The sequence below is a fragment of the Anabas testudineus genome, chromosome 13 (assembly GCF_900324465.2).
Source record: "Anabas testudineus chromosome 13, fAnaTes1.2, whole genome shotgun sequence".
NCBI classification, from domain to species: domain Eukaryota; kingdom Metazoa; phylum Chordata; class Actinopteri; order Anabantiformes; family Anabantidae; genus Anabas; species Anabas testudineus.
The window spans coordinates 21,457,020-21,480,738 of NC_046622.1; the positions used below are offsets into that span (position 1 = coordinate 21,457,020).

Below are 23,719 nucleotides of genomic sequence, written 5' to 3' on the forward strand. Positions count from 1 at the left end.
CTTTAACACTGAACATGGATATCACATACTGCAAGTCCATGGCTCATTTACTGATAACTAAACTACAGATCGTATTTACCGATCACCGCTTGTTTTAGTTTAGAAATGCTAGTCGATACTGGAGGATTTATATGGCTCTGTCATTATCTGTTTAAATTTATCTGACTGTTGTCAAGGTGGTGAAGAAATATGTAAGAAGACCTCCAAACACACATTCAGCGTCTTCTTACATATTAAGTGAAGATGTCATTGAGAATAAATGGTCAGAATTGTGTGTGTTTGCTGAGAAATGTTTTGTTTTCTTGCCAGAGGCGACCAGAGTGCTAATTTTGAACTTTGTCCTTTTTCCATTGCAGGAAGATTTTTTCTGATGATAATGTCAAACTGGAGGAGGCAGAGTTACCAAACGCCCTGACGGAGATCACTCCAGAACACAACAGTGTCATACAGACAAAAATCCCTGAGAGCAAAGCATGATGGGCCTGGGAAAATCCTGACCCAATCTAAAACATTTTGCAGCAGCGGCAGCGAGTGAGAAACACCGCAGGAGTTTTGATTTCCAGTGCCCTTATCTACATATTCATAACAACACACCTGTCGATTGGTTAGAGCACACTTTGATCGTGCTGTTATTTCTGGGTTCATTCATGAAATGTTTATTGCACCCGAGGAATTTATCTGGGAGTTTATTTAGGTCATAAAAGATTTATTTTATTTTTTTATTATTACTTTATTTAACCAGTCAGACAATTAAGAACAATCTCTTATTGTAATGATTACTTGGTAAATATATGAAATTAGACTTTCTATTGTGCTTATAGTTTGAATTGCGATTGCACACAAGTATTTGATTATTATGGGAAATGTAAAAACAAAAAATCTATATATAGAAATTATTTTTCTTATTTTCGTGATCTGCTGTTCAAATGTAAAACTGTTTGCATTATTTTTGTTTGACTGTTAATTTGTGAGCTAGTCTCATTAATAGCTCGTTCTGCATGTCTGACCTGAAGCGGTTGTTAACTTGCGTTTACCAAGGTTCACTTTGTCTGTTACAGGGATGTTTCATCTCTACAGATGCACTGGCATTGATTAAACATAGGCTCCAGTTCAATGTGTGGATTATAACCATATTTGTTATGGTTATAAAAATACAGGATTAACCCACAACCAGCTGCAGGGGGAAAGGAGACAGAGGATCCCACAGCACATCGACAGTGTGCATGATCAGATCAGATTTGGCCTATTTCAGGATCACATGTATTCAGTCTGTCACTGCCTTACCACAGTTGTTAGTAAAAATCTCAATTAACATGTATTTGATTAAAGAAGTCACTGAACGCAAACTGGCACAGAAAGACAAAACGTGTTAGCAGAACTGCTGATTCTCAGCCAAGGGTTAAAGAACTGTGAATTTTATGATATCAAGCTAAATATATGCCACATATTGGTTAGGGGTGGGGGCAACCCCGGCTACGAATACCATTGTTGTTTTTCCCCCTCACATTAAATCAGATCAAGGGTCTGGCTTCATACTTTGAGTTCTGCTTTTGGAGCAAAAAATAAATATAAAAAAAGCATTTTTGTACTATTTAAAACTACAAAGATTTCTTTTCCATTTCCTGCCTGCAAGCTTGTGCACTGTGCCTGTGTGTCAGTAGACTGTCTTGTCATCAGTTTCTATGATAATCTGCATAGCTTTGTCGTGAGAGATTTAGCATATTCTTTTATTTAATATTGTATTAATAGAAGAAAAGTATGATAAGTGGACTAATGTGGTCATTATAACACGTGTAGTGTATCAAACTGTCACAGCACTATATATTGCCAGCTGTAGTGAAGGCAGGTGTTTTGAGCCTTGGCATGAACTCAGTCAGTACTTCATAACGTATACCTACGAGGCAGATAGACGTGCCCATGTTTGTTTAGGGCGAACACTTCTCATACTGATTTAATGAGTGTTACCTTTGGGGCTTGTTCTGGCATAACTACACTTTGTTTTTATTTCTCTCCCCTAGTTGTTATTCAAGTGTTCTGTAATGTGGTCTTTGGATTTCTTTCTTTCTTTCTTTTTTTTTTTATCCTTTAAAGTTTTCGTCTTTTTGTACAAAAACCACTCACCAAAAGCGACTGCTTGATGACTTCAGGACACCGGTGACAGGAAGCAGGGTGGTCCACCGGAAACTGAGACAGAAGATCCAACTTTTTTATTTTAAATGCTTTAGATAACAGATGTAATGTCAGGAGAGCTGAGCTATATAAGAACTAAACAAACCTCCAAGCTTTACAGGACCACCTTGCTCCCCCGTCTCCAGGCGTTCCTTTTGGTTCTACTGGGTCAAACTCAGAAAATATCTGTTGTGTACAGTCTGAGTGCTAACCCATTTACAAAATAAAAATGGTTTCTGAATCTAATTTTGTCTTGGCCCATTTTGTCATTAGTTTCAATTACTCTGCCTGTTTTAAAGCCGTGTCCTGCCTCAGATTCAGAGCGTGCACTGACGCACGGACAACACTAGGTGGCAGTAAAAGCCTGTTTTGGGGGGGGGGGGGTCTGCTTTTGTTTTCGCCATGTCATGGACACACAGGACTGTTTCCAGAAAGGTGACGGTGCCAACAGGTTATATCGGGGCTGGAAATTCCTCAGGCTACTTGTTCAGAAAGATCGGGAGCAAATAAACACGTGTTGCATAATGCGTGTTTGTGCAGGAGGAAAGTTATCACTTCCCGTCTAGGATGTCAAAACACTGCAGCAGTGAGCTTGATCTGTTCAGCTGTGCCATTCCTCCTCTCAGTCCCTCTAATGTGACACGAAGCCGCAAACTGACTGTGTCACCGGACTGTCAACAAGCTCCGCGGCCCGCGCTGACCCGACCTGGCAACCTGTTGTCGGTCACCACCCTGACCCACTCCCGCGTCCTTCCTATTTTCATTTTCCTCTCGCGTTTGATACGAGCTCCTGCTCGGGCCGTCAGTCAGTCCGTCGTTCAGATGCCCTGTTCATGTTTCTGATCGCAGCCTTGATGGCAGAGTGGAGGAGCGGAGGGCGATCACTCACTGTGACGTCTCCTCCTGACGAGCAGCAGCCAGTCAAGGTAGCAGCAGGCAGCCACGACCAAACAGGAAGCCAGTGACGAGCCCTTCAAAGTAAAAAGGTGAAGTGGAAGACGAGAGGTTCCCCGACACACGCAGCTGGCAGAGTAGTGGAGGGGTGGAAAGGTGTTTGGACACTTACTGTAAAGAAACTCGGTAGTAATCTTTTCATTTAAAAATACTCTGATACTGATCCATTCAATCCGTCCACAGACTCACCAACACTTTACCCCAACTTTAAAACCTACATCGTTATTTATCAACTGGATGTCTTTACTCAATCTGGTAGTTTAATGGGGTTTTTCTTGCGGACATCTCCATGCAATGATGTCGCGCCCCCTTTTCCTCTCGCAACACCTTATTCTCATGGGGGGGGTGGGGCTTTTATTGTGAAGGCTCTCCCGGGAAGTGGCGTTAGGCCCCCGCTGGTTTGACGCGTCGCGGCTGGGTGATGATTTGCTTACTTGGAGCAGGACTGAGTTTGGAGCGGGTACTGTGAAATGTGTAACCATGATGCTGCCTGGATAATCCGCGGAGCGCGTTAGGAGACGGAGGTAAGAGCAGCTGGGAGCGCGCACACACTGCTCCTGAGGCCGGTCCGCTCCCCTGAACTACTTTTCTCGCTCACACTCGTTTGAATGATTCCCATTTCTTGTTTAAACGCCGGTTCTGGGACGGGTTCTCCTCGCTGCGCTTCACAGCAGACATGTGGAAACGGGCACAAGTTTGCGCGCAGCTAGATCCAGGCTGTGACAAACTTGATGCGGCTCCGATCAGAACAGGACTGGATCGGATCCGTCGGCTGTTCGGGCAGCTGAGGCTCGTGGAGGCGCAGTGAGGGCTCGTTTGTCGCGACGTGTCCCGATAATAAGGTGGAGAGCAGCGTGTGCACCTGATGCGCTCCGAATAGCGGATAGTTGAGGACGACGGCGGCGCACAGTCGTTCACACGTTTCGGTGCAGGCAAGAAAAACATTTCCAGGCTTTCATCAATTAAATAGTTTGATAACTTCTGTAGTTTTTGCTTTTTCTTGCTTTCTTTCTTTTTCTTTTTTAAATGATCTTTGAACACATCAAACCACGAACGTGCGCAGACTAAATGAACTAATCAGCGCTTCAAGGCGTTTGATAAAAGCGAGCCTACCTGTTGAGGGCGTGTGTGTGTGTGCGTGCGTGTGTGTGTGTGTGTGTGTGTGAGCAGCTTGATAAATTGGACCGTCACCTCTCAGTATGCAGACGTTATTACAGCGACGTGACCGCTTCTCAACGAGACCTCAGACTAATCACCTGCAATGGAAACTGTTGCTTTGTGCTCATCGACCGGTTGTCTGCCTTTGTCTGGTTCTTTATCTAAATAAATAAATAAGGAAATAAATAAAGAAGCATGTAGGAGCATGGAATACAATCACTGAAGAGATCATGTGAACGTTTATATTTCATGATAGATTTGCTTTTTCTTTTCTTTTTATTTTGAAAATATTGGTTCAAACTGAGTGCTGGAGAATAATTCATTGTCTTTTACATCACATTGTAATCAGGCCCTAATAATCTTCTACCCCCCACCCCCCACCCTCCAACCCACCCACAGACCTACGACCAGCTGAAGACCAGTGCAGCAGGCAGCACAGCCACACCTCATGTGTGGGCTCAGTAAAGGTCCCACTGGATACGGGTCTGAAAAACATGGGTGTGCTCCAGCTCCACAATCCCACTCACCCCAGCACGCTCCTGCAGCGGGCCAATCAGATGCGCCTGACCGGCACCTTGTGTGATGTCATCATCACAGTGGACGGCCAGGAGTTCCCAGCGCATCGCACCGTCCTGGCCTGCACCAGCAAAATGTTCGAGATCCTGTTCCACCGCAGCAGCTTGCGCTACGCTCTGGACTTCCTGTCCCCGAAGACCTTCCAGCAGATCCTGGAGTACGCCTACACGGCGTCCCTCCAGGCCACAGCTGAGGACCTGGATGACCTGCTGTACGCCGCGGAGATCCTGGAGATCGAGTACCTGGAGGAGCAGTGCCTCAAGGTGCTGGAGACCATCCAGGCGGAGGAGAGCGAGGAGGTGGCCGTGAGGAATCACAGCTCCGGAGACCACAGTGAGCACGGCCGGGCCAGGCACTGGAGGCACATGTTGATGTCCAAGAAGGACTCCACGCAGGACGGGCCCAACCACACTACTCCCACTGCCCTACACCACTTGGCACTGTACCACATGTCAGAGAGGAGCTCTCCTGGTCCAGAGCCTGAGGCAGCTCCCGATTCGAACCCCAAGCTGGACACGGAGGTTGACATGGAGGGATCCCAGCAGCCTCAGCACCACAGTGCAGAGCTATCCCAGGGCTTATCTCTGAACCCCGTCAGAAGCATTAAATCAGAAAGCATGCAGGTGGATGAAGCCAACAGCTGTGAGAGAAGGTCCTCCAGCGCTGGAGAGGGGAGCTGCACCTCAGAGCAGCCCAGAGACGACGGCCCGGGGACGCCCCTGAGAGGCAGCGTGATCACCAGCGCTCGAGAGCTGCACACGAGCCCTGAAGACGGAGGGCAAGTGGTGGGGAACTCTCTCGACTGCTTCCCCGGGATAGCTGAGAAACATCTGGCCTCCATATACTCTGTGCCCTCCAACCACACGGGGGAGGGGATTTTGCCGGTGTCCGTTTCGGTGGCCCCGTCCCTGGGTGTGCCGCTGGACCCGAGAGCCTACAGCGGCCTGCTGCACCAAGGCTTGCTGCACAGGGAGCTCCTCAGCAGGCTGGGCCAGTTCGCAGCGGGGATGAGGCACGAGAGCCAGACTCAAGGCCAGCAGTGCTGTGGCGAGTGTGGGCTTCAGCTACACAGCAGGCAGGCCATGGAGCAGCACAGGTAACACACACAAAACATCCACGTACAACGCTGTTTTGGTTTTTTTTACCCACTTTCCCGCATCGTTCCAGTCGGTTTTCATCTATTTTAGAATAATCACTTGTTGAAAGAGGTCATAGTTTTAGTCTCAGGGACATTTAGCTGAAACAATGCTGCTCCACTCGCTGCTCATCATCTCCTCTGATACGCGTGTCTAATAAAAGATTCGCAGGTGCAGGTGTGCTCCTGCAGTATGACGGATGTAAGCTAAGTAGTTGATTATGCTGTTACGAGAAGCATTAGACACGTGTCTCTTGAATTGAGCCGTTTCTTGGTCTCCGGGAGTTTTTTTTTCCTCCCCCCCCCCTCAACATGTTAAAATACTACGACAGTTAAAAGCTGGAAGGAGCAACAGCAAATATGTTAATTTATTCTCAGGGACACCTGCACTCCTGTCTTAACAGTGAGACGCGTCGGGAAGTTTTGAATCGGCTCTTTGTGAGGGATTTGATATAAAGAGGCCTTGGTGTCGCAGAACGCTGTTATTTACAAGGCCTTATTTTCTAAATTCTGTTTGATTATTTGCGCAGAAGTGTTCCTCGCACAACAGGCTGTCTCCCAGGCTATTTGATATGCATTCCTTTGCATCAGCAGAGAGGAAGCTCTCAGCGGGGACCAGGCTGGACGCTTCAGCTCCATGATAACTTCTGTTTCTCTGCTTGTTCTTTTTTTATTTCTCCTTTATTTATGAGCCTGTCAGTTTGTATTTTGTCATTGCAAACAAAAACCTACCAACTAGCTCAGTGACAATTCTCATTAACTTGATTGCAGATGTTTTCAGAGGAGATAATTGTGCGTGCTTGGCAGTGTTTGACTCATCACTAATCATTCCAAACAAGACAATCTGCGAGCCCAAAGTCCTAATATGCAGCTAAGCCGTCATTAGGACCACAGCTTCTCCCCGTCCGCGCCCGTCGCTGACATTTCAGCCTCGTACCGCTTGTTGAGAGTTGCACTGAAAGTGCCCGATGAAACGGAGCATCCTGTGGGATATTTAGTGATGCGTATTGCTTACTCGTGGAGACAGGCGGATGTCCGCAGGTTGAAGGAGTTGCATTGGTGGCAGTGCTCGAGGACGTAATGAAGTTGCTGTAGGTCTGTAACCAGGTCACTGAGCAGACACCTGGTGTGCAGATTGACATTTTGTAGTTTATTTAAAGACGCCTCTCGCAGCACAGTTGTAGTATGAAACACTACAGCACTTTAACAGATGTGATCTTTTGTTCCTAACGACAAACAAACAGAAATGTGATTCCACAATTCAAATTAGACATTAATTTCTTCAAGTGATGCCTTTAATGGCATCACAACAATTACAGCTACAGTGTTCAAGCATCATGTTTCTAGTATCCTTAAATTATTAACTTTAAATTAATTCTTGTCAATATATCCTATTATTGTAATGTTGTCCACCTCTCATTATATTTGACCCTTTTTAAATATATAAAAAGGCTTTTTATATGTTTCATAGTAGAGAGAAAACAGGAAATGAAGGGCGAGAGGATGGGAATGAAATGCATTAAATGTCTCCTGCTGGACTGAACTGGGAATGTTGTGATTACATGGTCAGCATCTTAAAGCCCCAGGCCAACAGGACACTGCATATGTTCCCCCTTTTTATTAAATAACTAACAACGGAGAGAAAAACATGAAATATATGCATCACAGTCACACCTCAGACTGCCGGAACATCAGAATAACCACAATAAAGGCTTCTTCGAATCTCGCATGAATGCTCAGGTGGATCATTAAAATCATCAGTAGAAGTCAATCAAATCTTCAAACTTACAAGAGAAAAAGAATTTAATCTGTCAGAGCTCCGAACTGAGTCTGGTTCCAGTCATGTTTATTTCATGTGTGCTAAATTAGATCTCAGGATTCATTTATTTTGACCACAGCGCGCGCGCGTGTGTGTGTGTGTGTGTGTGTGGTTTTTTTTTTAGGCCATTTGCTCTGCTGTTAGCGGGGTGATGTAAGGATAACAGTACACATGCCTCGCATGCTTGGATGTGTGTGATATGATATGATAGGTTTAGCTGCCGGCAGAGCTTCAGCGAATCATCTCCTTTTCTCCTTTTCATTGCAGTTACAGGAAATGTGGATGTGTGCGCGTTGTTTGGGATGTGAGAGTTTTGTGTGCGTGTAGCGTGTGCGAGTGTGTAATTGTTTGTGTGCCCACTGTCTTGCAGTGCTGGCGGGTGGAGGCACACGTATGTCTGCACTCTGAAATTAGCCAGATATCCTATTGTCTGTGTTCTTTTAGCATTCATGCATTGTGATTCACAACTCCAAGGGCCTCTTGCACTAATGATGTTGCTTTCAGTGAGGGATTCTTGCCGGAATTAAAACATGCTCCTATTGTTACGAGGACAGTGATGCTTCTGGGTTCTGGAGACCTTACAGAAAAAAGGCGCAGAAACGAGATACTTTTATTATGGCGGAGTGTGTTCGTCGCTTTGCTCCCGTCTCTGTTAATGTGCTCACATTAGTGTTTGTCTTTCCACAGGAGACTGCACAACGAGGAAAAGGGCCACGGCTGCGAATACTGTGGCAAACACTTCCAGGACAGCATGCGGCTGAGGATGCACATGCTGTCTCACACAGGTACTTAGTAACTCTCTCGATCTCATCTCAAAGTATTCAGAAGCCTCTTGATAGTGTGGCCTTTAAAATGCACCTGTTCATACTACAGCGTCCCCCCCCCCCCTCCTCCTACCAGTTAGTGCTGCTCCGAATACTTGGATCATGCTTTCTTTTCCATGATTAGGTCTGTGCTCCTCTCTTCTCCTCTCCTCTCCTCTCCCTCTCTCCGTTTGAATCGTTTCTGTGTTTTTCGGAGACTCTGGCAGCTCGCCAGCTCTGCCCCTTCTGAGTGATGACATCATCAGCTGCCGGCAGGCCTGGGTGTTCTGCCAGTGTTCTGAAGCGTGTGTGATGGCTCGCTCGCAGATGTGTGTCCAGGAACACACTGTACCCAAATGCAGACTTAATCAGACCTGACTGCTCTCCCAGCTACTTTATCCAAAATAGAGAAAGAGGAGCAGAGGGTGGGGTGTGTGTGTGTGTGTGTGTGTGTGTGTGTGTGTGTGTGTGTGTGTGTGTGTGTGTGTGTGTGTGTGTGTGTGTGTGTGTGTGTGGTGGGGGATCAGGGACTAAAAATGAAACTAAAACAGAAACCTCAGTTGGAATATGTGTATAGACAAGGTGATGTCCCTTGTTCGGAAATGACATACTGCTGACAGATGAGAGAGAATGTGCTTCTTTAAACTTCACCTGACTTGTCCCTTCCCCCCCCCCCCACCCACCCCCCCTCTACTCTACATACCTCTGAGCATACATATTGTCTCGTATTATTGTCTCAAACCTCTACAACCCACTCTGATTTTTGATTCCCAGTGACATCCACAACAGCAGCACCTTTAACCTAATTTGAATTTTTTCATAAACTCCCCCCGTCCTAATGTGTCAACCCATAATACGACAAAAAAAAATAAAAAATGTGGATCTTATTTCTTTGTCACTGTGTATTTCGGTATAGCAGCCTTAGATCCTGCTGGTTGCTAAGGAGCGAGTGCTCCACTGCTCTAATGGGCTGATTTGGTATTCAGCTCGATGCTGGCTCTTATTTTGGTATGCCAGACAAAGTGTTTTGATGGAGGACGATTGCAGCCGCGTCTGGAGACAGTTTGATGGTTTATGGATGAGAGCACACTCCGTGCCTTTGACTGCACAAGACAATGCACTATGTTCTCTTCTTCCCTTATCACACAATCTCGCACAACACAACACACCACACTGGACAGCGTCACACAACATCAGGATCTCCAACACTGCCCCAGTGTTACTACTATGTACGACTACCCTGAACCAAGTTTTATTTTTGAGCCGTGCAACAAAACGCACCGCTCCAAAACAGTAACAGTTTGTTTTCAAAAACTGTTGTTTTTAGAAATGAACAGATTGGGGCTTTTTGTTATTTGTGTGCAGCACTGGGAACAGTGGCACAGTGTCTGTATACAGAGGCATCGTAAGAGTTGAAAGAGGACCACATTTAGGCTGTAGCGCTCAGAGTTCCCAAAGCTTGTGGGTGTTTTAATGAGTCATTTTAACTTCATTTAAAGCCAGCTGAGCAGAAAATAGATCAGTGAATGAGCCCTGGGCCAGTATGGATCTGCAACCGATTTACATCTCTGTGAGAGCCAACCCACATCCAAACAGCTGTGTGTGTGTGTGTGTGTGTGTGTGTGTGTGTGTGTGTGTGTGTGTGTGTGTGTGTGACAGTGTGTGTGTGTACATATCTGTCCTATGTGTGTGTCTGTGCAGGTGTGAGGTGAGAGCAGAACAAGGAGTGTATGTTTCTGCAAGCGGTGTGCATACTTGTCTCTTTCATGTCTTCATCAGAATAGACAAGGGCATTCCAAAGGTGAACTGGGAACTGTAGTTACAGTGTCTGCAGTGGGATTCGGGGTGTTGACTCTGAAGTGTTTTTTTGATAAAGGGATGTGCCGCAGGCGGGAAGCGTCTGCTGTAGAGAGAACACCCAGTCCTTCTGTGGCCTCTCAGGCAGACAGTCTGCTCACTGTTCAGAGACTGATAACAGTGCACGGTAAATAAAACTCTTCAGCTTGGCTTTTTTTTTTTTTTTTTGTCAAGAAGAAGGGCCATTGCACCCTGTCTGGTGCTTTTGTTTGTCCTGTGTTGTGTTTTTTTATGGTGCTTTTCCTTTCCTCCATTGTACTCTGTGCGTTTGCTTCCTTGTGTTAACACCTGAAAAGCACAAGTGTGTGACAAGCGAGGCTCTTTGGGGCCATCTTTGTTCTTGTCTTGTTGCTTTTTCCACTGTTCTCTTTAAATGCTAGATTAACTTCCTCCACAATTACTGTAACACACACACACACACACACACACACACACACACACACACACGTTTGCGTTCATGTCTGATACCTTCCTATACATTTGATCTTTATCTACAGCTCCTGCAGAGGCGCTGGTGTGTGATCAGTGTGGTGCAACGTTCTCCTCAGACGATGCTCTGGAAGCCCACAGACAAACGCACACAGGTACTTCACAGATGTGTCCATGCATCAGCACTCTGCACACACACACACACACACACACAGATATTATATTTACCCTGGACTTCATGCATTGGGCTGTTGAGTAAGCCGTGACTGCGGGACTTGTGATCATGGGTCTAAACTTGCTTGTCATGCTGGCTGGGTTAAACTGTTCCTGTCATGATGCTCCATAATTTATCAACAGGGAGGTGGGAGGGCCTCTCACATATCACCCGCTAATATCTCCTGGCACCCAGACCCACTGCATGCCACTTTGCTACAGCGCCAGCATTACAGTTTCACAGATATACTATATGCACCTTCTGCCTCAGAGCGCCTGTGGAATTATTTACCTTACACTCGCACAGACGAACACCTTTTGTCTTTTTCAGGAATCTCAAATTAAGAAAACTGTTTATACGAGTACAACCTGTCATGTCCACTGAATTTCTGGCATTAACAGTTGGCATTAGGATGAGTCAAAATATCTTTTTTTTTCTTCTAAAAGTTGCGCTTTTTTGGCAGAGCAACTGTGCAAACCTGGATGGGGACTTGTGATTTGCAATCTGGGCTCTTAGAGTTTGGAACAACCTGCCTGAGAAGCTGAAATCTTTAGCATCTTTTAAAGCAATTCTTAAATCCTTCAGTGCTCCGTTTTAATAGTAGCATGCAGGAGCTGAGCTGTGTTGCACTTTTCAAAACAGAACATAGAAAAGGAAACAATAAAAATAACTCAGGGGCTCTGAGCACATGTAGAGTCTTATCAAGGCTTTCTACCAGTTATCAGTGATGACTTTATTGATGGTTGATAAATATCTTATACTTTGACAGGAACTAGTTTTGTAGGCAGCTGAAATCAACTTCCACTTAGAAGATACTGTCAACATATTGAAATATGTGCTGAAATGCTGAAAACTCACAACATAAGCTCTCTTCAACCAACACGTAATGCTTTAGGAATAATCCATTAACAAGAAAGAAATAAGGGCAAGACAAGACTTACTGTGTATCCTAAGACCTTATTTAAATTTAAATTAATCTAAATTTATGAGAAATCTTCTCATGACTTGTTTGAGCTCGGACATACAGAGGTCTCTCTCTCTCTCTCTCTCTCTCATTGTTGGTGGACAAAAAGCTTACGACTCAATTTTTCCAGTTTATAATAATTTAAGACACTTGATCAGGTGGTTTATCACCTCTCACCTTATAACCAGCATAATACTGGTGTTTAAGGCACTGAACTAGTTCATTACCACTGAATTACTAACAACCAGTGAAAGCCTTCCCACTGTAGGTACGCTGTACATGTTTCTTTACTCTTGTTGGCTGCAAGTGAGAAAAACTTGTTTTCTCAAACTTCTCTCACTGTGAAAACAGTGGTATTGTTTTCAGATGGTACATATGGCCGACAGTCTCTGAATCCACACCTTTTCTGCTACTGTCAGAGAAAGGTGATAACCCTCTCAGGAGCATTGGCATGTAACTGTAACTCCAGGTGGCACACACAATATGAATAGTTAATGGATCTGGACATGGAGGGGTGTTAACGATGCCCAGAAGTTTCTACCCTCATCTCCCCAAGTTGTAAACATCCAGAGCTCGGTTTCAGCTTGGCAGTGTATCCAGAGCAGGGTACAGGAGGGCATTACTCTCTCATTTTGTCATCCTCTCAGCTTGGTCTGCTGTGACGCATGACCCTTCTACCGACTCTTACTGTAGCTCTTACAGCCTACGACACGAGCGACAGGTAATTTAATCAACTGCGTTTTATAGATTATGTGGAGAAACGGTGACATTACTCCAACCGAATGAAATTCTGAACGTTTAATAAATCACCTGAACGTTGTTTCTCCCTAAACACACGGGATCTCTTAGTGTTCAGTGCCCACGGTGCAGCCACAGCTTTAATTTGCCATGTGGCATAACCAGTGAGCCAAATGAGTTTCCTCTTAGCAGATTAACACTTGTCAGACCTCAGCAGCTGCAACACTGCTGTCCACCTCCTCTGGAGGGGAAATAATACTACTTTTGGGAGACCTTAGTCTGAAGCAATTTGGGAACACTGGCTGCAGGACTAGTTTACAGTGAAAGTCCCTTTAGCCATTTTGATATGTCAGAGGTGAATGGCCGTGGGTTGCTGAAGTTAGAGATCAAAGGAGGGGTGGGGGAGGTGTCGGGGGTGGAGTGAACTGTGGGAAGAGAAGAGGGTAGGGGGTATGTGAGGACTTCCTGCGGGCAAGAGGATTGCGGCTGGTGTTGATGCCAGGACTGAGAGGAAAACAACATCATGTGCTGCTGTTTACTCCTCACCACAGCACTGTCATAGTCTCCTCTGACCTACTTGTCAGTGCCCAAAATAAAAGAATGGATCTGTCTCCGAATTGCTCTCACAACAAAGAGGTTTGTTTCATCAGAGCAAGTCAAGGCTCTGGGGCATCGAGCTTTCAAATTCGGAAGGACTGTAGCTTATCTACAGCACGCACAGAAACTGAATGTATATGCTTCCGACCATACTGGCTGACCATTTTACCACCTCGCCTTCGAGGCAGAGGCCATACGAGTGCTGCCTTTGTGTACTCACAGCAGCTGCACTGTTTCCACACATTACAGGCTGCTTCATCAAGTGAATAATATTACCTTCTGTCCAAGCCCTAATTAAACAGTCGTGTAGTCCATTCAGATGCAACCCAGGCTTTATAATGCAGTCCTCTTAGTACAGAGCTTTTAGCTCACCTAACTGGCTGTCCGTCATCAGGCTGCTCCCTCCTGTTAATACCCCGTTTACCTCATACAAAAACTAAACTGAATTGAACTGTGGTCTGTTTGGTCATTGTGCCCTCAGCATTTATTTGCACTGAGTGTCATGATAGACACAAAGTCCCGGGATAAACAGTCACTTCACGCAAAGCAACATACAGTAGGCACAGAAAATACTGTAAACATTCAGGGAATCCATGCGAACGAAATGTTGTGTGACCTCAATGAACCGGTCCGTGGAATGGTGGTTAAACACGAGCAACGTATCTCTTGTTGCATTAATTATTGAGTCGGTTGTTCCTCACTCGGGTAGATTAGCAGGCTACTGATGAGTGCCCGGGGTTGTTTAAGGTACTGTAGCTTTTGTGTATGTGCTTCTTGAGCCGCCTGCACGAGCACATAAAGTCGTTTGGATGCACAGGGTCATGTGATGTCTAGCACGTAATGTAGCCTGCATGACTGTGTATGTTTAACAGCGTGATATCAGTGAGCCGAGCACACTATATACACACCGGGCACGGCCTCATGACATACTTTATAGTGTCTTCACTTTGCACTGTAGCGAGTGGACACGATCAGCCGTGATGTCATGTTGTAAATTGTGAAATCTGTGCTAAATTCGTTGGCCTTTTGATAGCAGCAGGGGATTTGTTTAGCTTTGACTTAGCTGTCATTTACAATTTACTGAAACAAATAGCTCAACAAATCAAATACTTAACATAGGGTTAATGATTTCTAAATTACAGTGTGTTACATGCAGAAGTTACATGTTTGTCCGTGTTTTTTCTACACATTCATTCAATATAAAGGCAAAACATACAAATCACCGGGTGTAGTTGATGGGCAGCGGACACTGAAGTTCAGATTAATACAGAAGGAATCATCCGGATCTGCTGTCATCACTGAATACAATCTCTTGTTCAATTTGCAGTGGGTTTACTCCCAGATTCTCAGGGTGGGAAAACTTTTGTTTGCCGCTTGAAAAGAAACAGGCTGCGCTTATTTGTGAATGAAGGGATTAGCTTGAACACTTCACCCCAACAAGGACCATGATCCTATCTGGTTGCCTAGACACATGGTTTTGTTTCTTAGGCAGCGTGAGAGCCTGGCTGGCTCCCACCTCAGTTGGACTGAATAAGTGGCAGATGTATGAAGGCAGACCATGTTAAATCACATGAGTGTACACATCATCTTTGTAGAGTTATGCCGGAATAGCAGAACAACCTCAGACTGTCCTGAAATCCAAACCCAACCGTGCATTAGACAAGCAGCTACGTAATATAATGCACAGTAAATGTTTAAGTTTTCTGCCTCGAAGCAGAAGCGCCTGAAAGTAAATCATTATTCCCACTGTTAAGGTTCCCTCCCACTAAACACAATGCTCAGTCAACTCTCCAGTCTTTTAGGAATACCATTGATTACATGGTATTTGCCCCATTGAGGGCCAAGGGTCAGGGGGTCATCCTCTGCCTTAAAACCTAAATCCCCGCCCCATTGTGTGGTTAAGGGTGAGAAAGCAGGGGGCAATGTCAGCCAACTTTGGGGCTTATTCTCTCATAAAGAAGCTCCTCTACACTTATTACCCAAGCTTACTGGAAAACTCCACAACTGCAAATCCTTTTTGTTTGAAAAGTTAACAGAGCACAGCGAGGCGAAATGCCATCACTAACGCACACAAACACTTCCTTGGCTCCGAAGGTTTTTTGTTTACACTTCAAGATATTATTTGTTATTTTTATTTTTGGCGTCGGTTGCGCAGAATAAAAATCGAAAACGACTGCTGAGCTGTTGTCACCGTGTGTCAACCTGAGATCAAGAGTGAGATTCCTGTGACAGAATATTTGTCATGTTTCTTAACTCAAGTTTCAGTATTGCCGGTGACAGAAGGATCAGGATATACATCTGTGAGTGTCTGCGAGTGTGTCACAGAGTAACGGTTTACCTCCACAAAGAAACCAGGGTGTTCAACTTTTAGAGCAGACAGAACAAAGTATGCAGGCTGCATGGTGGAAAAAAAGCATTTACTATATATGTATATAAATATATATATATATATATATATATATATTTATGATAGTTTATATTTATAAAGAAAGAGTGGAGCGAGAATAATTAAAATGAGCTTTGAAGTATCTACAAGGTGGATATTATGTTATTCACTTGGTTGAAGGCTCTGCTCTGATTTGCCTGCAGCTAAACTAACCTGGACACATTGAAACAGAAATCACTCCCCCTGCTGGCCGCAGCAAATATTACCAGACAAACTGGTTAAAGTGGATCAGGGCGCCACATCACAGGTCATGTAGAGACCGGGTTTCTTTGCTTCTTAAACGTCTTCAGCCATTTTTAGATAGATCATTATCCAGACTCCAGTGCTGCACAGCGCACAGTGACCTGGCATTAGTTAGGTATGACTCAGGCAGAAAGTGAAGCTGGTCACACAGTGAAAGGATTTCCTGTATGGTCAGCGGATAAAGGGGAGAGGGGAGGGTGCAGAGGCGTGGGGAATGGAGGGTCTTTTGTCTTCAGCTAAAATATTGTGATCCGTGGGTGAGAAAGGCTTTGGTCATTAGGTGACAGCATAAAGACAGGGATTGTAGGAGTTGCGTGAGGAGCCTATAACTAATGGGCTTGGTCAATGAGGGCCTGGACCTCATTGTGTGTCCTTTTGTGCAAAAGTCCACACACTAAAGCCTCTGAACAGGTGCAGTTCATTCCACCAGATCGCGCCCTGCAGGATTGTTAACATCAGGGAATGTCTTTCATCCTGTCTTCTTTCTGTTAATGATTACGAATGATCAGCTCCATTAGTGCTGATTTGGGTGAGAACATTTCAAAACTAGAAGTCCCATCATTTCAAAGAGAAGGCTTTGTCAATCTGTAAGTGTAAAAAAAGAAAGTCTTTCATTGTTGGAGCAAAGTGTGACGTGTGGATTAGTAAACAATGCATGGGGAATGTTTCTGATTTATCCCTGAAAATGTGAATTTGCTTGATTTGTTTCTTTTTCTTTCTACTTTGTACAGGCTTGTCTGTTAACTTGATTGAACCTAAAGCAAGTGTCTGACAATCTTCCCTCTTAGTATGAGTGTGCTGTATCCCTTTCCCTGCGTTAATTCCAATTTAATTGCCAGTTGCCTCAAGGCACTTCAATAACAGTAACAAATGATTTGATTTAGTGGACCTCATCAGACTGCATTTTAAATGCGACACAGCAACCCCACTTGAATTCCAATGAAGTGCTGGCACAGTCCTCTGTTTACTAATGATCCTCCGCTGGAGATGTCTGATTGAATCTGAGTCAGGAGCAATGGGACCTGCTAGCATTGTAAATGATCTGCAACCTGAGCAGACAGAGAAATAAGGACCTCATAATCTCACATTAAAGCCTCACTCTCCAGGACATGCACATTATGTCCAATGCAGCTGATTAACCAGTCCCTCAGTATTACAGCACATATGAATTTGCATCCCTGTGAATGCCAGAATGGATTTGAGTGCTGGCGTCCACAGCCTGCAGATCAAGTGTTGACTGTATGACAGCCAATGGATCTTCTTCGCATAGCCATTTTGACTTAAACTACCCTGCCAGCGACTCCCTATCTGTATTCCTCTCCACACACTGTGCAACAGGAAAGCAGCCCCAAAGAGATGCCAGGTCACATACAAAGGATTAAACTGGATTGTGTTTTTTCCTGCAGTCCTGTCTTTAATGGCTTGATATCACTACTTAACATTCTGCACAGAGCGCATAGTGTAGGCATCATTTAGGGTGGAGCTACTATCAGCCACTCTTTGAGCACAGAGACAGAGGACTTCACAGGCTGGAGCTGACTCCTGATGGGGAATGAAGAGAATAATTACACATCTAACACACCAGGAAGGAGCCATTGATTGTGTGATTGGCATGCTGTGCATTGTGTGGGAAATTCTTAAAGAAAACAATGACTTTAATGGTTTAAAATAGAATGCATAAAGACTCACAGTTGAAAGTGCCTCTGGGCTTTTAGGGGAGTTAGTTTAGGTAGAGGCACTTGCTCTTTGAAAGAAGCTTTTCCCTCAGAGGACTCACACAAAGTTGAAGTGACCCAGTTTCCCCACTTATAAGACCCTGTATGGTACTGAAATAACTGTGCGTCTGTGTCTTGTGCGTTCTCCAGGGACTGACATGGCGGTGTTCTGTCTGCTGTGTGCAAAGCGCTTCCAGACCCAGAAGGCCCTGCAGCAGCACATGGAGATCCACGCAGGCATGCACAGCTACATCTGTAGCCACTGCGAGCGCCCCTTCCCCAGCCACACTACCCTCAAAAGACACTTGCGCTCGCACACGGGTAATGGACCGATCGTTTGCACAATCACCACTGTCTACAGTGTTATCTCCTGTCATGAAACAAACATTAGGTGTCAAAAGCATGCATATGTTAAGAAAGAGACAAAGACGGCTGTGTTTATTTTTGTATATGGGTTAATTTCCTCGGGTTATTGGCTGTAAGGTTTTAGTCAATTTGCATGCATCCTCTCCTCCTTTTTCCATCTTTACCCGATGACTCACCTCTCTGATGACAGCACTGTACCGTTATGGCCGGTGCATATTTTGGGCAATTTCATCCTGTTTACATTTTGGGTTTTTATACAGCCTTTGGGCTTCTGCAATTCACGGCTGTCAGTTCTAGTGTGGTTCACCCAAAATGATAGAGGAAACCCAAATAAATATTGAAGGAAAAGCAAATGGAAATGACTTGTCTGTGTGTTCTACCGAGGGTGAGTCTTAGTGCCGCAGGAGACGGAGAGATATTTACTGAAAAGATGTCCCCCTTTCTTCTTTTACCTTAAATAACACTCCCAGCTGTCAGGACGACTTGATGTCTAGACAGGAGAAATACATAATTGATGTGAAGAGACAGAAGTGAAGGGAGTTTTGGCCATGGCAGCGTATCTTGTTTGTATGCCATTCTGCTTGGAAGTAACATTTTGTAAATGTCATCTGCTCCACAGTGGGGTGGGGGATTGGGGAGAATCGGCCTGTAATGAGGAGAGCAATGTATCCTCTGACTTGGCTGTTGCTGTGGACACTGAGATAATGAGGCACATAGGTCATTGGAGATGAGTCAAACCCTCAGCCTAGGAGAGAAATAGATTAACTACAGTATAGAGAACAGAGCAGCACATGCCTGGAGGACTTTTATTAGCTATTAGCAGACAGCCAGGAGGAGTGTCCTCGTGTCATAACATTAGCAACGTCTGAAAGCACATTATTTCCCTGCTTGATATGCATGTGCAGAAATGGCCTGTGTGACTATTTGACCTATGCAGCTACATATGCACCATACCATGTTGTGCCAAGGATAAAGTTAGACTTTAATGCGTCTCACGATAACTGGATGCGTTTGCTGTCGTGACACGACTGTGTTTTCAGGCGATCACCCGTTCGAGTGTGAATTCTGTGGGAGCTGTTTCAGAGATGACGGCACGCTGAGGGGCCATAAACGCATCCACACAGGAGAGAAGCCTTATGAATGCAACGGCTGCGGGAAGAGGTTCAGCCTCAAACACCAGCTAGAGACACACTACCGGGTACATACAGGTGAGAGTCTGAAGAGAGCACACAGGGTCAACTGGGTACTGGGGATTTTGTTCATTATCTGATTAATTCATCATTTTAATAATTTGTAATTAAAATAATTGTAGTGATAATGCTGCTGTAAACTTTTTATTTCACTGATCACATGAAAAGACCGCCAACAGTCACTAAATGTGTATTAGTACACAGATGAAAAAAGTCTACGTTTTAGAAATCGCTATGTTCTTATTTGTTCAGTTGGATTGAACGAGCTTTCTAAGTGCTGCTCACAGGACAGGAGAAAATTAATCCATTTATGGTTCTGGTTTTTTCATAAAACTATTCAGAACCTAATAGAACAGCTGCATTTTTAAGCGATTCTTTTAATCAAAAAAAAAATGTAACCTGCAAAAATGTCCTGTTTTATTTCTAGTGTAACAATATAAAGTATTTTTATTACAGCACATCAGGATTGTATTGAAAATCTAGTCAGTTGATGGTTTAGCAACAACTGAAGCCAATGTTTGGGGGAATCTGCCTTTAAATCAGAGAAACGCTATTAAGCAATTACCTCAAATCATTTAATTGTGCAACAAAGGAAATTTGTTTTCAGCCTCCATTTTACTGTCTGCTATTCGATACAGTTTGTCACTGAAGTCAGAGAGAAACCGAATTTGTGGTGGATGACACAGGCCGACCAATATCTTATATCAAACGAGAGGCAAAGTGATACAGGTCTAACCATAGATAACACACACCACAACAAATACAGTGGACTGAACTCGAGGTGAATCCTGTTTCATCTGGCAGGCCTCTGCCTGCAGGTCTACAAGGTTAATGCTGTATTGTTGAATTTTTCAGGTGAGAAGCCATTCGAGTGTAAGCTGTGTCACCAACGGTCCAGAGACTACTCTGCTATGATCAAGCACCTGCGCACTCACAACGGTGCGTCTCCATACCAGTGCACCATCTGCCAGGACTTCTGCCCGAGCCTGGCCGCCATGCAGAAGCACATGAAGGGCCACAAGCCCGAGGAGGTGCCGGCAGACTGGAGGATAGAAAAGACTTATCTGTATGTGTGTTATGTCTGAGCAGGACTTGGACCCCATGCACAGTCTGACAAATACACACACGCGCACACACAGTCAGCGTTAGGTGAAAACCTAATAACTCCAGTGTTGTTAAAAGTTAACACATTTCTACACACTGAAATCATTGTTCTCTCTTTCTGAATAAACTGAAAAGCATTGTGGGAGATAAAAGGTTTTTACCTGACAACAGAAACATCAATACATGCTCATGTACGCACTAGGGCTTCAACTGATTCAACTAATTCATAGTTTCATTAGAAATTTGATTCTTTTCAATAAGAAGAAAGAATAAAAGAAAAAAATAAAAGAAAATCACACTTTGGTGACAAGTGGCATAAATCAAATCTTTTGCCTGCCAGTGATTCAGATCAGATTTTTCTTTTACAGAAGTGTAAACAAACCAAACCAGATTTTTTCAAATCATATCTGGGCCACTTTTATTTTTGGTCCTGGATCTGGTTCATATGCGCTCCATGAAAATGCGACAGCTGTCTGAATGGTCAGATTGAAATTAATGTGATTTTTTTTTCTTAGCGTCACATGCACATATTTCCTGTTGTCACCAGTCGGTGTCAGGACCTCACACTCTAGTAGAAGCAAACACAGAGGAGAGCAACAACAGACACACAGGAGAACAGAGAGATGAGGAAGTTTCAGATATGCTCCATGTTAATGGAGAAACTTCCATTCAAGCCAAACTGGAAGAAAATTACAGTTTGGGATAAAAACATTTTTGTTAAATCTGCATCTGTGTGGCAGTTTAGGATCAATCTGGAGCTTGCAAACATGAATCATGAAATGGAAGTGAGCATTAAGTCCTGTCATGTGAATGTAGCCAAGGTGACACCTTTAAAGAAACTTATTTTGTCCGAGCAACCGTCGAGTTTGAAGAGAATCAGTTTCAAATATTTAAAACACAGAAAAGCAGCAGAGTTTCACATTTCCAGAGGCAGTAAACACACCATCGTTCCATGCAAAAAATGACTAAGACAGTAATTGATCATCAAAATTGTGAACAGTTCCATATATGGTTTGAGCCCTAGTGCACACACACACACACACACGCACACACACACACACACACACACACACACACACACACACACACACACACACACACACAGTTTTGATAAGTAATGTATCTCTATTGGCTCGTCTGTGGTTCAAATCGATGCCACAGTGGCTGCGGCTGCTGACCCGTGTGTGTAGCAGCTTTCTGATCGTTTGCCAAACCATCAGGCAACCTGTGTCAAATTCTAGGATTTTGCAGTAGATGTTGAAAATGATTCCACAAAGGTTTGATTGGCTGAACTTTGCAACAGTTTCTCTTCTAATTTCCTAATTTTCTGTGACTTCAGTTTTCAGTTCCACCCCCACTCTCACTCACACACACACACACACACACACACCCCTTCTTTCTGCTGTTGGATTTTTGTTTTGGAGTTGTTTATTTTCTGCATGTTTTACTTGAATGGCTGCCACGTTTTGACCTCATAAGCTTGATCTCTTTAATTGCCTTGTCTTTTCTTGCGGCGGGGGTGTTATTGTTTTGAGGTAGCTGGCTCACAATTTGAGTTTCTCTTGCAATGCAATAGGTTTTGCTATTTATATGTTGTTTATTTGTTACCAAATATGTGCTGGTTTTCATCACACAGTCTGCGTCTCCTGGGATGATTTCGAGTAGAGCGAGCTCTACCTCTCCTCATTTAGTTTTAAACCCACTGCAAATTATTCATCCATCTGTAGTTTGCGTTTTCTAACAAATACATCATAATGTACATGGTCAAACTGTGTAAAAAAAAAAAATGCGAAGAGCCTCGACATGGCTTTTATGTGTAGTTTTTTATCATTACTATATATAGATGTCTTATAAAAATCACTGAATCAGAATTTTCTAGGAGAAAATTGAAGAAAACAAAAAGGTGTTTTGTTGTTTTTTTTGTTTTTTTTACAAAACACAAGAAGAAAATTCTGACATTGAATCACTATGAGCAGGTTATTGTCAGTTGTAGAGTAGCTGTAATGTACAAACCGTCTTGATATGTTATTCCCTTATGTGAGCCTAACACGGGCCTTATAGATTTAAACATGTTGTATTTTTGTATTCCAGTAATTTGCTATCTGTTTACATTTGGTATGATTTGAGAAACATCTAAACGTGTGTGTTTTATAAGTCTGATTTGGTTAAGATCCCTCCCTCGTGCCTCTTTTATAAGTAGAGCATCGATGTGCTTGACTACATGGGTCTGTGCTATTGGTAGTCGTTTCTGGGTGTTTGTTTATTGTTACTTAATTAAAGATAGACTGCCATGTAGATCCACTTTGTCTCAACATTGCAACTGGAAGCAACATACTGTGATAGTGGCTGGTACTCTGATGCAAGTTCCAAGCAATTTTGATGTAAAAGTACACGCTTGTCTCAAATTGTTCCCTTCAAAGTGACAGTGGACTGAAATCTTTAGAAGAAAACCGTGTGTATAGCGAATCTTGGCGTCTGTGGGCATTACCAATGCCTTCTTAAGTAGCCAACAACACTCAGTGCCATGAAAACACATTCACTGTATCTATTCTACATGGACATGCACTATAAATGGTTTTCCTCGGTGGACCAAAAGAAATAGAGCACTTTTGTTTGAAAAGGGTTTTTTCTTTGATCTTTCTATGTTGTGATAATGCAGATGTCCTTTTATTTGATGTGTCCTAGAAGGATGTGATTAGCATTGTTTAGATTATGTCAATGTCTGTCTACCTCAGGGCCAGATCAAAGCTCGACCTGGTGTCCAATCAGGGTTGCTCTTCTTGCCATGTGTGCAGTAAACCCCCTCCCCCCTCTTCATTACAGCTTTGTAACATAGTGTGTGAAAGTGTTTTCTCAGTGTGGATTCAGGCACAACTCTGTATGCGTCAGTGTTCGGTGGCATGGTTAAAAAAAGAATAAAACCATTTACTATTTTATGCATCCTGTGTCATTTGCCTGCTGTTTCAGCTTCCTGGATTCAGTAATGACGCTCAGCCTCTTTCTGTCTGACGAGCTGTACGTCGCTGAGTTCAACAGTTAATAATACAAACACACATAAAGTATCTGGTCAAGACCAATATTACATTACTGTGTATTCACTACTTTAACTTTCATAATTTTTACCTGTGGTCGTGACAAAGTACATTTAGTCAAGTACTGTACGTATTTGTATATTGTGTTTTAAAGTACCTCGAGTATTTCCATCTCTACTGCAGTTCTGTAATTTTTACTACACTTTCTTT

At 43.8% G+C, this 23,719-nt stretch overlaps 2 protein-coding genes across 8 annotated transcripts in view; both read left to right on the top strand.

The window, feature by feature from the left end:
• The window catches only part of ncam1b (neural cell adhesion molecule 1b), a 68,905-nt gene extending 66,511 nt beyond the window's left edge, over positions 1-2,394 (top strand). For 4 of the 6 annotated variants that reach the window (XM_026377506.1, XM_026377544.1, XM_026377519.1 and 1 more), the window contains one exon: positions 357-2,394. In XM_026377506.1, coding sequence (XP_026233291.1) covers positions 357-477 — 121 coding nt within the window. In that variant the 3' untranslated portion in view covers positions 478-2,394. The remainder of the gene's footprint in view (positions 1-356) is intronic. The other 2 variants (XR_003299864.1, XM_026377536.1) reach the window with 2 other exon arrangements.
• A 432-nt stretch (positions 2,395-2,826) lies between these two features.
• zbtb16b (zinc finger and BTB domain containing 16b) lies at positions 2,827-22,264 on the top strand. Of its 2 annotated transcripts, none has more exons than XM_026340501.1 (7): positions 2,827-3,155; positions 4,681-5,953; positions 8,499-8,596; positions 10,969-11,055; positions 17,968-18,138; positions 19,224-19,391; positions 20,229-22,264. In XM_026340501.1, exons 2-7 carry the CDS (start codon positions 4,776-4,778, stop codon positions 20,456-20,458), a joined length of 1,932 nt encoding a protein of 643 aa, XP_026196286.1. In that variant the 5' UTR covers positions 2,827-3,155; positions 4,681-4,775; the 3' UTR covers positions 20,459-22,264. The 2 variants fall into 2 exon arrangements, with proteins under 2 accessions (XP_026196286.1, XP_026196276.1); XM_026340491.1 differs by lacking the exon at positions 2,827-3,155 and adding an exon at positions 3,548-3,647.
• Positions 22,265-23,719: the final 1,455 nt, after the last annotated feature.